This window comes from Aythya fuligula, chromosome 24, assembly GCF_009819795.1.
Source record: "Aythya fuligula isolate bAytFul2 chromosome 24, bAytFul2.pri, whole genome shotgun sequence".
In the NCBI taxonomy this organism is placed as follows: Eukaryota; Metazoa; Chordata; class Aves; order Anseriformes; family Anatidae; genus Aythya; species Aythya fuligula.
Window position 1 is genome coordinate 2,374,633 of NC_045582.1, and position 14,074 is coordinate 2,388,706.

General features: G+C 40.1%; 1 protein-coding gene across 1 annotated transcript; it reads right to left on the reverse strand.

Moving 5' to 3' along the window:
* Positions 1 to 3,619: 3,619 nt before the first annotated feature.
* On the reverse strand, positions 3,620 to 13,790 carry KRT23 (keratin 23). The gene is made up of 8 exons (XM_032202760.1): positions 13,342 to 13,790; positions 9,604 to 9,686; positions 8,427 to 8,583; positions 6,686 to 6,847; positions 6,470 to 6,595; positions 5,524 to 5,744; positions 4,560 to 4,591; positions 3,620 to 3,902 (listed from the first exon to the last, which is right to left on the reverse strand). The coding sequence occupies exons 1-8, from the start codon at positions 13,756 to 13,758 to the stop codon at positions 3,799 to 3,801; spliced, it is 1,302 nt and encodes a 433-aa protein (XP_032058651.1). The 5' UTR covers positions 13,759 to 13,790; the 3' UTR covers positions 3,620 to 3,798.
* Positions 13,791 to 14,074: the final 284 nt, after the last annotated feature.

Sequence of the window (14,074 nt, forward strand, 5' to 3'; positions counted from 1 at the left end):
AACAGTATGCAAACAGTGTTTTTAGCAGTGTTGTAAATGCTAGATTTTGTTTTCTTCTCTTACTGAAATGACTGGCTTAATTTTCCATCTGTATTAACAAGGCAGGTACAAAGCAAAATTTTGCATTCGAGAGAAGTTTCTCGCTCATAAATAAGAAACAAACCTGCCAATGTGTGGCCACATCACCAGAAAGAATGTGTGATTAATAGCACAAACCATTACTGCATTACCTCATTGCAAACTTCTTCCAGAGGATCAACAATTCACTTACCAAAGCTGCATATTGTAATACACCTTAATAAGTTTTAACATTTCTACAAGTGAAATGAGCTGTGAGTCATAACACCTTCTGGAGTGCATTCAAGTCTGTTATAAATCACGTTGGAGGATTATTTAGTGCAGGACTTCCTTAAATGGCAGGTGAAACTACAAGAAGTGTTTTGAGAATGCTGATGGTTTCAGCCTCCTTTTATAGACTCTAAGTTCCTCTGTCTTGTCAGTTTGCAGAAGTTTTGTTACATCATTCACTAAGACTTAGAAATGACATTATCTCCCAATGATATTTTTCTGCTCTCCTATTCCATCTATGGAATATTATCTGTGGACATTCATTTTGAGTGTGGTATTTTTTACGATACTTCAAATCAAAAAAATTGCAATTTCTTTTGGGCCTGGGTCAGTCACTTCCTTGACACTGAAACAGCACTTCTGTGGATGTCAAATACTGAGAAACTGCAGCTAGCAGACTGTTCAAACAGTTTAACTACAATAAAATTACAAGATAATTTAAAATAATAAAATAAAGTCATACAGAACCACACTCGTGAGGATTTCCTTTCATTCAGGACACTGATGTGAGACTTAGAGAAAGAGGCACGTAAGGCGTCTCATTTTTAGAATGTCCCAAATACCACAAAATCAGCAAACCCACACTGTCATAATGTTTTTTACATGACTAATTTTAGTAGCGCTACTGACTCATGTAAATTGAAGAACGTGATCAAATTAGGTGCAGGGTCTTGACCAGCAGTGCACCCTTGAAACAAAACAGTCAGATTATCTCTCCAGCATGATCAGGTACTGAAGGGATTGCTGGAACCGAGAGTGGCTCTTTGCGGAAGTCAAATTATCTAATAGCTGAGCTAAGTAGAAGCTGTGAAGTGATGAATTCTAATTTAGTCGCTATCAGTGACTTTCTTTGCAGCCTTGAGCAAGTTGTGTCATCTCTTTTTCCAATTTCTCAAGCAATAAAATGGGAATGATAATACTATCCCGCTCATTATCGCCCTAACTTCATCTCTCTGTGTTGTGAGAATGTGAACAGTGCATGTAAGAGGTGGATATTAGAATCATTAGTTATTATTCAGGGCACAGAACCAAAATTCAGAAATGATGGATAACCACCAGATACAGGGCAGCACGTGGCCAGTGACACAGTATCGTTCATTACTTGTCCAACAAAAAGAAATCTGCAGTGAAACGCAGCGTTCTGAAGACAGGAGAAATGCCCAGAATAAGCATTTTTTGTCATTAAATACCTGCCTTCATTTAGAAAATTGAGTGTAGTGTGACTAATATTTATATGTTTCAGGACTAATTGGTTTACTTAAATTATTAAAAGCAGTCTGAATGGAGGTATTAGAGCCACCGCTGTGTGATGATGTTGGTAAAGTGCATGATCTGTGAGGCCAGCGTAGTGAGCCACACCGCTCTGACCATTACAGGCTGCAGTGACACAGCTGCAAGAGAAGGTTAACATCTTCAGAGCAGTAGGGTGGAAGGGAAATTGTGCTTTACACCTCTGCCAGTGCTGTTTGCACCACAGCTGAGCATAGCACAGGCGTGCAGGGAGTGCATCTCTCGCTTCTGCATGGGAGGATGCTCGGGCAGAGCGAAGCCAACGCACTGCACGAGAATGTGAAATAAAAACAGGCTTGTTCTGTAAAAGCCTGCAATTACTGAGTTTTCTTTCTTCATTCCTTGTAGTTTAGCACAATCAAAACCTAGTGCAGGACAGATCCTTTGCTTTGATTTAGAAGTAAGGAACCACTTACAAGTTTTTATAATTATTTATATCACAGCAATGCCGATAGGCTGTGTACATTTGATAACTAAATGTATCTCTAAATAGCACAGAAAATCGTACAAGACCTAGGCACATTTTGTCCAGATGCTACAAACACCAGGTCTGGCTTGTTGGATCTGGTAAGCCATAAGGAAGGACATTGTTAATTAGCCAAGAGTTACCAGTCCTGTATTACAAGTTTTACCCAATTTAAAGAAACCATTAGGTAATCCATTCAATGCTTTCGGGATCTCTTTGTGCAACAAGGGTGGAGAGTGGGGGAAGGAGGGACAAGGGGGGGATCATGAACTGGTCTTAACATGCCAGTAAGAGTGCTTTGTGTTGTAGAGATGGACTTTGTTTATTTTAAATCTGCATTTTCTTTGAAATTTTCACTTTCTTTTGTGAACCTTGTTTCAAAGCAAAGCTGGTAGCAAGAATTCTTTATGAAGGTCCCTTATGAGTAGGTATGAAAGAGTACAATGGCAATTTCACTCTTGAATATAAGACTGCCCAGAACATACTGTTTTATATGCAGACTTTGGAATGCAAATCCGTATACAGACACTCTTGGTGCTCCATTTTGGCTCTCTTAGTTCTGCTCTCCAGCCTCCATTGTCTAAACAGTCCTAATAATACTGTGGTTTTTTTTCTTCTTTAGTTTTCAGTGTTGTGTATCTCTGGAAATCTTCATACTGCTGTTAGGGTCTCCTGTTGTAGTGGTGACTGGGCTGACGTGAGAAAGGGGAAGAGTGGGTTTGGCTGAAGAACTTGGGCCTGTCCCCTTCCAGCACTGGCAGCACGGTATGCACTGCATCTACCAGTCTGTCCTGACTGCAGAACCCGTCAACAAAACCAAGGAGCATTAATATGAAAGCAAATTGCTGAAATGGTGTTTTGAATTAAATAGGTCACTGGGAATGTATGAGAGTGGCTGGAAAAGTACTTACAGTCTGAAAGAAAACGTGTCAAGATAGTTGAACAAAATTTCTCTAGAGCTGAAGAATAAATGATTGTTTCCAGGATGAATATTTTAGTAAAGTGCACTTTACAACAGTACTGCTGATAACCCTGTTTTAAATGGTGCAAACCAAAAGTTTTATGTAAGGAAGTCTGATAGCTTTGCTTATATAAATACCACCTGTAGCTTGCGTCACGGCTTTTGTTCTTATTTGTGTCCTTCCACTTTCGTACTCGCTGAAACAATGAGGCTTTTGCAGCCCCTTGGACCTGCGTCAATAGCACTGCCAGGGGCTGGTGCATACTTAAGAAAAAGTAAAATCAGAAATACCAACGACCAATACAAGTAATGGAAAAGGATTTATTGGCAGCAGTGAGGTATATGATAAGAGACATAAGACCGGGAGAAAAGTTTAGAGATTATTCACGTTAAATTATAGTTAATTTGCAGAGCAATAACTGAACCACAGATGGAGATTCATGCCCCGGTGAGATGTGCATAATACATATATTACCAACTCAGACAGTCATTTCCATTGAGTAGTTTGTCTTCAGCGTTGTGATGACTACAAGCCCTTTAGCATATCAGTTCTACCTAGCTCTGTGTGGCGCTTTTCAGCGTTAGGCTGCAGATCAGTTTAGGAGTGAGCTCACTACAGCATCCCCTTTTCACACACACCGAGACCAACGCAGAGCACGAGCTGTGCAGGGGAGTTCCCAGAGGCTGCTTGTTAGCCTGCCGGGGGAGCCAGGAGCTGGCAGGACTTCTTGCTTCATGCTTGCTGGTGGATCTCGTTGACGGTGGAGGATACCACCTGCCCGTTCACACTGTCGTGGACAATTGCTTTGATCTTTCGATTGGTCAGCCCGGCATATTCTGAAAGAAAATGAAAGGCTAATTATACAAGAAGCAATGCTGAGAAGAGATGATGCAGGGAAAACTTCATTTACAGTAATTTACCAGCTGCTTCTTCAACTGATTTATCTTTACATGTTTCCCTTTAAGTCAATACTTACTGCTCTTTGTGAAATGTTAACAAAGTCACCCTGGGCCTTGTCCAGGTCAGGGCAAATGAATAATAAAGCTGCATCCCAGCCAATGCAAATCTAACTTCAGAGCAAATTAACCTGCATGTCTGTAGGTCATGCTCATACCAGAATATGAGTTTCCAGACATGCAGATTTTGTTTGCTCTCAAGCCCTAAGACTGTTTTAGTCACCAAATGGAGTCTCTTTGCCTCCTCATATACCATGAAAGCTTTAGGCTTGAGTCTGAGCTCTGGACAGAGTGCTTCACTGGCAGAGGTCAGTGTGAAGAGCAGCCCGTGAGCAGGCAGACGCAGCAGAATGTGCTCTGAAGTGCAGTCCTTCGCAGGTGAATCACTGAAATTATTCTCAAATGTGGCCTACATGAGAATTAATTGCAATGCAAACCTTTCATAGCTCCTTAAGATGAAAATTATTCTGAGTAAAATTTGATTGGAAATGACAATAATTAAAAGCTACTATAGAGAACAAAATAAGGGACTTTTACCTTTAGCTTTCGATTCAGATTTTTTTGTTTTCCTGTAAAGAAAATGAAACAGAGACAAAGTAATGAATATACTCATCTCAAGAATTTATTCATCCCCTTCAACTCACTGATTCTAAGGAGGCCTCATACCAATATGAAAAGAGATGAAAACAAAGAAATTAAGAAGGGACTTTTTATAGTATACAAACTTTTCATTAGTCGTAGGTGCAGATGCCCTCAGCTGAAGCTGTCCCCTTGTGCATTCAGTATCACTTCTGTTAAGGACGGGCACATCGCTCCTCGTACGCCCTGAGCTGCTCAGGTCCCTGCCTGGTTCCTGATGCCCAGCCCTGGACTTGGTGCCCCATTGCCCTGCCTCCAGAGGCGCTCAGTTATTGCTAACCTTCCTTTTTCTATTTCGTGTAAATAAGCCGTGCTCTGTGTATCAGGTGGGAGAACAAAGAGTAGAGAGGGCCAGAGATTTCTGAATGCAGAGATTCAGAAAAAAAAGAAAAAAAAAAGATGGGGAAACCCAGCAGCCCCTCAGCACAGGGGCACGTTGTGTGGGTTTGTGTGCTGGTACTTGCAGCTGCGGGTGGCTGAGCAGAACTCAGCTGCACTTCATTTTGCACTTCACTCTGGGCTTCATTTTGATCTAGAACTTGTCTTGAAGATTGGAAATGACTATGAGTTTTACTGAAATTGACATTTTTTTCCTCAGCAGAGATAGACATGCTGTGGGAATGTAGAAATTATTTTAAAAAATATATTGTTATATTAATTTAGGTAATCTAGACTACACAGAATGAAGTTTCTCATTATATTAAATGGCTCAAGCTTTGTATTATGATCCATCAAATTAAAATACCAGCCCTTCACATAGCATGGAACTCACAAGCTTTGATTAAACATAAACAAACAAATAAATAAGCTGAAAACAAGAACTCTCTTCTCATCTATTCCAGTCAGGGCAGCTTTGCCTTACCCGTCTACATTCCCTTCCAGCAGCAGGCGGTAAGTGGAAATTTCCTTCTCCAGGCGTGTTTTAATCCCAAGAAGAACTTTATATTGGTTATTTTGCTGCTTGATATCATGACGAAGCTGGCTTAGCTCTTCCTCACATTTGGAGATGATCTGCTGCATGTTTTGAAGTGCAACAGCATAGTAATTCCGGGTGTCAGCCAAGGTGTCTTCCAGCATGTGTTTCTGACAGCAGATAACAATTCTATGATTATTATTTATGTAGCAGGTATAATGCAGAAATACCAGCAAATTTGGTCTCTGGCCAGATGATTACAAAACTTAGGTTGTGGTCATTTAAGCACTTAGCCACTTGCATGACTATTCACGTGAAAACAGCAGAATCATGAAGCTGTGTTGTGTGTGCATAATGAAAGGCAAAAACTGAGTAATTTGTCCCTGCCATAATGCTTATTCTCAAAAGCTGTTGCTCCTGTAACTGCTGACTTTTTTGTCAGTTCCTGCTTTTGCTGTACAGGATTGCTTCAAAACCTCAAAGACATGGATATGTGAGGTTTCACCTCTACAAAAGCTGAAGAAATAGCTTTAAGGTTCCCCATCAGTATTTGTCACAGTTCAGATATTTCACGTGTTATAACAGGGGTTGTAAATATGAAATTTATATTATCTGTCTTCTTTTTAGATAATGGAGTCAATTCTCCTGTATTTTCTTTTTCTTCTCCCCATATTTTGTTGTAAAGTGAGACAATTTTTACATCCTGGCAATGGTTGCTGAATCTATGTTACATATCCTGGCAAAATCAAGTATGGTCCAAATTCCAATTTCACGTATACTTTAATAACTACACGAAAATTACACTAGGCATAATTTAAGCAAAGAATTGGTCCAAGGCAGGTCCTATGAATTTATGATGTAACAGTGGCCAGCCAGAGATGTCTGCAGTAGATACCTTACTCATCTGTGCCTGCAGCTCGATGTCCAGGGACTGTAAAGTACGGGTTAGATCCTTGATCTCGTTCTCACTGCTCTGTATCTGTTCTGGATTAGGGGCTGCTGCCAGAGACACAGCTGAGCTCTGCGGAGCAAAACAAGAGAAAAGTTTACTGATTTTGGCAGTCAGGTACAGCACCAGGGATCTTTGAAACGAACAGGAAAGAGCTGTTACCAGTTCTTTGTACCAACTGTCGAGGCTTTGACGATTCTTTTCAATTATGGCTTCATAATCTTGTCTTATTTCTGCTAGAATCTTGGCTAGGTCTTCAGGAGGTGGTGCATTTACTTTTACATTGACTTTGAAGTCCTGTGATGAGCGATTTGCTTCCATATCCTGTTGATATCAGCAGATGAAACAAGCTCAAGCTCTGAAACTTGTTCATGAAAAGGGAAACAGTTTTGTCCCTGGCTTTTTTTCCTTAGTTCCATCCTCTCAAAATACCCACAATATTTTTTTCATTATAATAGTCTGTTATACAGATTAGTTAACACTATTTTGAAAATGTACACATGGATCATACTGCGACATGACTTAAACCAGTGACTGATACCTGCTTCCATGGCAGATCTGTGCTAGAGAGCTCAGTAAAATCATTGCAGAAGATCTGTTCAAATTATATTTCTGGAAGATATATATTTAATAAAGCACTGAGATTTTTAGTTTATTTATCTGTTATGAGCCTAGAACTTTTCATGAAAATCTAACAGTAATTTCATCTTTCTTACCCCGTATGTTAATATTTATGGAACTATAACGAAGTTTACAGGAGAGTAATATAAAAGTTCTATGTAATTGTTAAAGGAATAATTGGATTAAAACATATAATTACTGTGTAAACAACATAATTACAGGACAAGTCGAGCAGGTACGGTAACATTCCTTTTGGTGTAGCACAACCTTATGTGCTAGGTACCATTTTCAAAAGCGTCCAGGCAAAGCAGCATTTTGGGCATGACATCACGGCCTCTGCAATGTAGATCAGCTGGACATGCTGATGTCTCTGTTGGTTGCCTTGATTCCCAAAGCTGTTTTATGACAGCTGTTTGGTTCGTATCCTGGGCCGTAAGGGGACCAGCCAAAGAAAGTTTCACCTGCTGCTGTGTAACCCTTGTGTTCCTGTTCTGCTTTATCCACAGGTAGTGAGTAGGGTGTTTGGTTCTGTATTAGATATTAACTGAAAACAACACCAGATCAAGCAAAGTGAAAGCAGCATGCTGTCCCACAGTGGTATTACATAAAATGGAATAACAGAGACTACTCTGGTGTAGCTCTGTATTAAGACAGCAGCACATTTTTTGACAGGGATTGAGTGTTATCTAATTAATTATGCTTAGAGTTTTACAAGAATAAGTAGTCTCACGTGGCTTTGCTAACCATTCTTTTCAGTTTTGATCCTTTGTGAATTCAAGATCTGTTTAGTTCGGGTCAGCCTGCTCTAGGGGACCCTGCCTGAGCCGGAGGGTTGGACAAGGTGACCCCGAGAGGTCCCTTCCATCTCAGGCACTCCGTGACTGTGAAATGATATATCCCGAGGTGAGGGGAAAGGCTGCGGTCTGAAAAACTCCACAGCAACCAGAAATGCTTCCTGTTTATCCAAATCTCTATGTACATAGATCTAGGTATTTCTGAGAACATTTCTGTCAAATACGTAACTTATTATTAGCTGTGTGCGACAAATGAGGAGCTGACCAGAAAAGAGCCTGGGAGAAAATACAGCAATCTGTTATCCTTCCTGAAATCCTGATTTAGTTGGTAAAGTAGCACACAAACTTTGTGCCTCATCCGACTCTCGTTGGCTCTGTCAGAAACATGGTTGGGTTCTGAATCATCAATCCCATTTATAGATTGTGGATCTTACTCAAAGTTAATTACACAGTAGCAAAGATTTGTGTGATAGTGTAACTTTTTCTACCTCCTCATGGTCTTTCCTCCTGAGGATGTGCTCTTCTCGCAAGCCTTCGATTTCCATTTCCAGATCTGTTGTAATAATAGTCAGGCCGTCGAGCTCCTTACGCAGGTTCTCAACATCACACTGCACTCCCTGCCTGCGAGTCTTCTCGGCTTCGTACCTTTATGGGGAAGGAGCAGAGAAAGCCTGCTTAGTGAGAACAAACTGCCTCGTGTATAAGCAGTACCACAGAGAAGTAGACTTGCTTAAGTCCTCTATGTAGGGAACAAAAACCCAAGAAAACAGATTCTGTTTGTAAAATACATTCTTTGATAAATTCTTGAATAGTCTTAAAAAGTGGATGTGTTCCATTATTATTATTGTATTTTTTTTTCCTTGTCACAGCTCCTCTATGGTATGAACTAGTTATTTTTCTTTTATTTTTCCTTTTTAACATTCACCTAGTTATGAAAGCTTTGGGAATGGAGTGCTCCGAGTCTGCAGATTTACTACAATACCATCAAAAGCTGTGAGATTTTCAATAACTGATCATGTCTATTAAAAATAAGACGAGATCTTCATGATTCCTAAGAAGCCTGATTTACAGAAATGTAAATCCCTTTCCTGGGCAAAGATCTACCTGGAAGATCTCAGTCCAGGCATTTGGGCTTTTTAGATGGTCTGAAAAGTCTTTCAGCAATGTCCTGAACAATCAAAGTGTGCACTGGTAACCGGGGAAGCGCTGGCCCATTTACTGTGGCAAAACTACTGAGAACCCAAAGCAGAAGATGCTGAGGGACAGGTATTTCTTGTGGAGCTGGATGGAAGTAGTGATAACTGCAGGAAGTAGATTTGGGCTGGATTAAGGAAGCGTAGGGTGCAGAGAAGGGTTAATTTGTACTCCCAGATGATGGTTTTAAATGCCTTTTGTCACAAGTATCAAGTGTCTGCTGTAAAACCTGCTCTTCAGGACCTGAACTAAGTATCATAAACAGGGTGACTCAAGGTTGTTCAGCAATCATTTCTGTGTTTTACATCCTTTTTTTTATCCTTTTTTTAAAAAATGTGTTCCACATTGGTTTTATTTATTCAGTATCACCAGAAAGCTAAAGTAAAATCGGCATCAGACTGCATTTTCAAGAAAAAGAAATGTTGCTTAATTCTCTTTCATACTTAATCAGGAAACCAAAAAAGAGCTTACTTGAGCCTGAAGTCTTCAGATGCCATGTTAGCATTATCAATTTGTAAAAGGATGCTGGCGTTGGTGATCTTGCCATCCTCAATCTGCAAAACAGAGAATCCAACAGACTTGGTGTTGCCATACACATGGTGACAATGAATAACCTGTGCTGTTTAAGATTCCCTGCTGCTTGTATGAAAGAAAAATGGAAGTCCTGTTTTAAGGAATATAGATAAAGAAACTTAATTTCCTGAGTCACTTAGATGTTTCTGCTATTTTTGTCCATAACCTTACTCTTTTTTTTTTTTTAATTTTAATTTTAATTTTAATTTTTTTATTTTACTTTGTCTTTCCTGGCTATGAAGTAGTAGGAATCATACTATGTGTGGGCAGGCAAAGGATACGGATAACAGTACACAAATCTCATGGCATATTACAGAATAATTTCACTGTCTTCCTCAACATTAAGTTCTGTCTGAGTACAGTTAAAATGCTGGCATTAATCATATGCTCAAAAATAAGCATGTGCATAAACACCTTGCTGAATCAGTGCTGAGATGCAGAGGTGTAATGATGATGATAGAAGCAACTCATGAGCAGGACAGGACCCCTCTTGTGCTTAAGTCTGGAGCTGTACGGATTGTCATTCTGAGACCAGCACCGGCCAGTTGTCATGATCCAGTCAATTATTCACCTGCCACTATACTGAAACCTCCAGCAGCATACAGTGATTAATTTGTCATTCTGATTTTGGTTTGGAATGTTGAAATCTGCTCCAAAAGGTGAAAGAGAAAGTGCACCACGTCCTTCGTTTAGTGTACTCGGTGTGCTGAAAAGACTTGTAAGTCCGCGTTAAAGTGAGGCAGCTTTTGAGCTGTAAATCTGAATATGAAAATCTCAGTACTCCGTTCAGAATCTTTGGAAGTACTCTAGAACCTCATGCGTAATTAGAAGGAACTACTGATTGTGGGACATCATGTCCTCTCCTACCAAAAAGGAAAAAGATGCATGGTTGCAGCTGCTTCCACTCGATGCTTACATACTGAAACAAGGTGAATTATGGCCACAGAGATATCTCTAGCTATTTAGAGAGCTCTCAGCACTTTTTATCAAAACTTCCCACACCTAAATGAATCACAAAGACACCAGGAAACGACAAAATTGTCTTGAAGTGTCAAAAGTTTACCTCTCTTAAAAAAAAAAAAAAGAAAAAAAAAAAAAAAAAGAATGTGCCTGTGAAAGGTTTTAACTAATCTCTAAGACAGAACAAACTGTACGTTCTTAGTGATTAGCAGCACACCTCAGATACTGCCCTGGGACATGGTGGAGGCCAGCTAAAGAACTATAACAAGACTGTAAAAGTGTTGCTGCCTGAAATTTGTTGTCAGAGAAGAGGCAGTTCTTGAACCGATCCTTAGATAATAGTAAATTCTACCATGGAAGGTAATAACTGAGAGGCCGTAAGAAAGCACCACTTGCGTTCTTTGATTTTGTGCCATTTCATAACAATGCAACACAGCTACACATAGAAATATATATAGATGCTTTGTAACTCTCTGTGCAGTCTGAAAGAATAAAGAATCCAACAGAGGAGTTACAGTCATCACTGTTTTGCCAACTGTTGTATGACTGCTGCTGTGTCACTTAGCAGCGCGTTCCAGATGTGGATATTTATCTGTTTATAATTACACTGATTTCTTCACTACATGCATCGTGGATACAGATGTATCACTAACACCAGTCAACAAATTTACAGATGTCTTATTTAAGAACTCATACATTATTATATACAAAATGCACTCAAATTCCTTTTCAAAACATCTTTTTTTTTTTTTTTTTCAGGAAGGCTTCCTGCGCTGGCTTGTTCCTCAGTACGCCGTATGTCTTTTGGTCCACAGCATGGATCCTGCCTCCCTGAATCCTCTGTAAATCAGTTTGGATTTTTAGCAGGGCCAGATGCTTGAATATGACCATAGGCTGTACTGGCATCTATGTGAAAATGGAGCCAGGAATGCCTGAAGAACTGAGGCTATTTTACTTTTGGGCTAAAATGGAGTGGGGCTGGAGCAAAGCAACTTGCTGCCCTGTCATGTTCATCGTGAATTCACCCAGGGAAGAGAGTGCTTCCAAATGTAGGACCCAGGTGATTACACACATCGAAGTTTAGATAGCCACGACATCACACACTTTCTGGGTTATTGGATAAAGGTTCCTAAATTTTGTCTAAAATTCACTTTGGGTGCTAAATTAGTCTCACCTTTTTAATTTGTGGGCAATTAATTTAATTATGGTTAATAATTAGATACTATATTCTCACTCATTTTACTGGCAGTCATGGTGCTAATTGCAATAATTTATAGAGAAAGTGAAAATCTTGTGTTAATCATGGAATTGTCCCCTGTAAATAATCCTTTATTAGCCCTTCCTCTCCAGTACAAACACCACATTAAACTGGCTGCGATGGCCATTAGTCTAACGGTGCCTGCAGCCAGCACGTAGCTATTTCAGTCGGTGTTAGAAAAAAAGTATTTTAAGTATAACCTATTCAAAAGGGAGGGGGGCTTTCCTACAATCTGCATTGTGCTTTTAGTCGTGTCGTCTTTCTAAATCTTTCTGACTTGTTAATTCCATATCAACGCGAACACATTATGTTCTTGATGAACAAGTATTCATCTCTGGATCAGTTAAAAAAAAAAAAAAGCGCTTAAGTGATAGGTTTGGAGACTGATGACCTTTCTTTATCCTTAAAATAGAACTAGGTGATGACAATTCTGGCTCTCCTTGCACATTGCCTGTGGTCAGACTGCCTCATCTTCTGCCTGGAGGCAACACATTTAGCAGTGAGCAGGGAGTTTGATTAAGTCCCTGACCTCTGTCAGCAAATGTGTGGGACAACACCATTTCCAAGCCCTTTAGAAAAAAAATTCTCAGGGTTTTGAGAATGCCAAGTCATCATATTAAAAGAAGTAGGGGGAAAACAAGAGCATCGCATTTGGAATAGCTCTGCTTTTTGCCCCATATGGCTATGTAAAGTTAATTACAGTGATTAGTCACAGAGATGGTTACAGAGCTAAGTATGTTCATTATGAATACAGATTAATATTATGCTTAAATTTGAAGACACGTGAGTTTGGGAGATTGAAAGAGTTACTGTTGAACGTTAATATTAACTACTGGCGGGAACCAGAAATTCTGCTTTTAATTATAGTGAAAACATCCACAAGGAATTTGTCACTGCTATTTCCTTAATTACAATGAAGTATTTTCCATCTGATTACATAAACTCCTAGGACCCAAAACTCCTGTAGTTTCATCGTCTGCTGCCACAAGAATCAAAGAAACGAAAGTCAACAGAGTGTCTAAAGGCAGCGTGCATGAAAGAAGGAAGTCTCTTCAGTTTGCCTGCTTTTTAATTTGCTTGAATACATGTGCAGTCAAAAAGATCAAATTCTGCCAGACATAGTTGCTCAAACCACAGTTTCATGTACAGGAATGAACACTTGGCAGCACACAAGTCTCTTTATACTATCAGTCTTTGCAGAATCCCCTTTGTCTCCTTCCAGACTTTCCTATACCCCTTTCTGCTCCCTGTGGAGGCGAAGAATGTTTATGCCCAGCTCCTGCTACCACTTTCATTTCTATTTCTAGCATTTAAAATGTTTTACTTAATTTTCTTTAAAGGAAAGCCATCAGCATAACTGAGCACCCAGATTCCTTAAAGGAGCACAGAATGACATAGTTCGTATAGCTCTGACTTACCTGTCTTTGCATGTCAGTGACGTTTTGCTCGTATTGGTTGAAGTCATGCCTCTCTCCATGAGACTTTGTCTTGTGCCACTCTAGGATGCAGCTTTCCAGCTGAGCGTTGGCTGCTTCTAAGGAGCGGACCTTGTCCAGATAGGCAGCCAAACGGTCATTCAGGTTTTGCATGGTCTGTTTCTCATTCCCACCCAGGAAGATGCTTTCCCTGTGGTGCTCGCCGAAGCATCCCCAAGATGCCTCTCCTCCGGCAGCCAGACAGAGGGGTCTGGCAGAGGAGAAAGAGGTGTGTATGCTGCTGGCACCACCATCTGCACCTGAAGGTCTGTAAGAAGTTCCTTGCTGGGCCAAACCACACCCTGAACTACCCCTGAGGGACGCAGAAAAAAATTGAAAAGGGCCTTGGCTGGTACTCATGTTTAGCTCAGTTATGGATCTAACCCAATGTTTGACTGACTAGCACTGAGCAGCTTCTTAGCCTTCCCTAAGCAGCTTTATGCCTTTTCCTGTGGGAGTTCCCTTCGATGAATGACTACAGCAACAAGATTGTGTCATCATGAAACGTGCTTCCTCTTGGTCAATTCTGAAGCATTTATGAGCATGCACACACTGTTGTTATTATTTGGAATCACAGCCACATACCGGATTGTTTTCCTTTTGCTTGTTTTCTTTTTTTTTTTTCTTTTTTTTTTTTTTTTCTTTTCTTCTCTTTTCATATTATAATTGTGAGGTG

What these genes read in the sequence shown, in the direction of transcription:
- KRT23 (XM_032202760.1), bottom strand. Translation starts at nt 13,758, where the DNA reads ATGAGTACCAGCCAAGGCCCTTTTCAATTTTTTTCTGCGTCCCTCAGG. An exon ending in ACAGTTGGTACAAAGAACTG is followed by an intron (nt 6,596 to 6,685) that starts GTAACAGCTCTT and finishes TTTGCTCCGCAG; the next exon opens with AGCTCAGCTGTGTCTCTGGC. An exon ending in ATCTGAATCGAAAGCTAAAG is followed by an intron (nt 3,903 to 4,559) that starts GTAAAAGTCCCT and finishes ATTTTCTTTCAG; the next exon opens with AATATGCCGGGCTGACCAAT.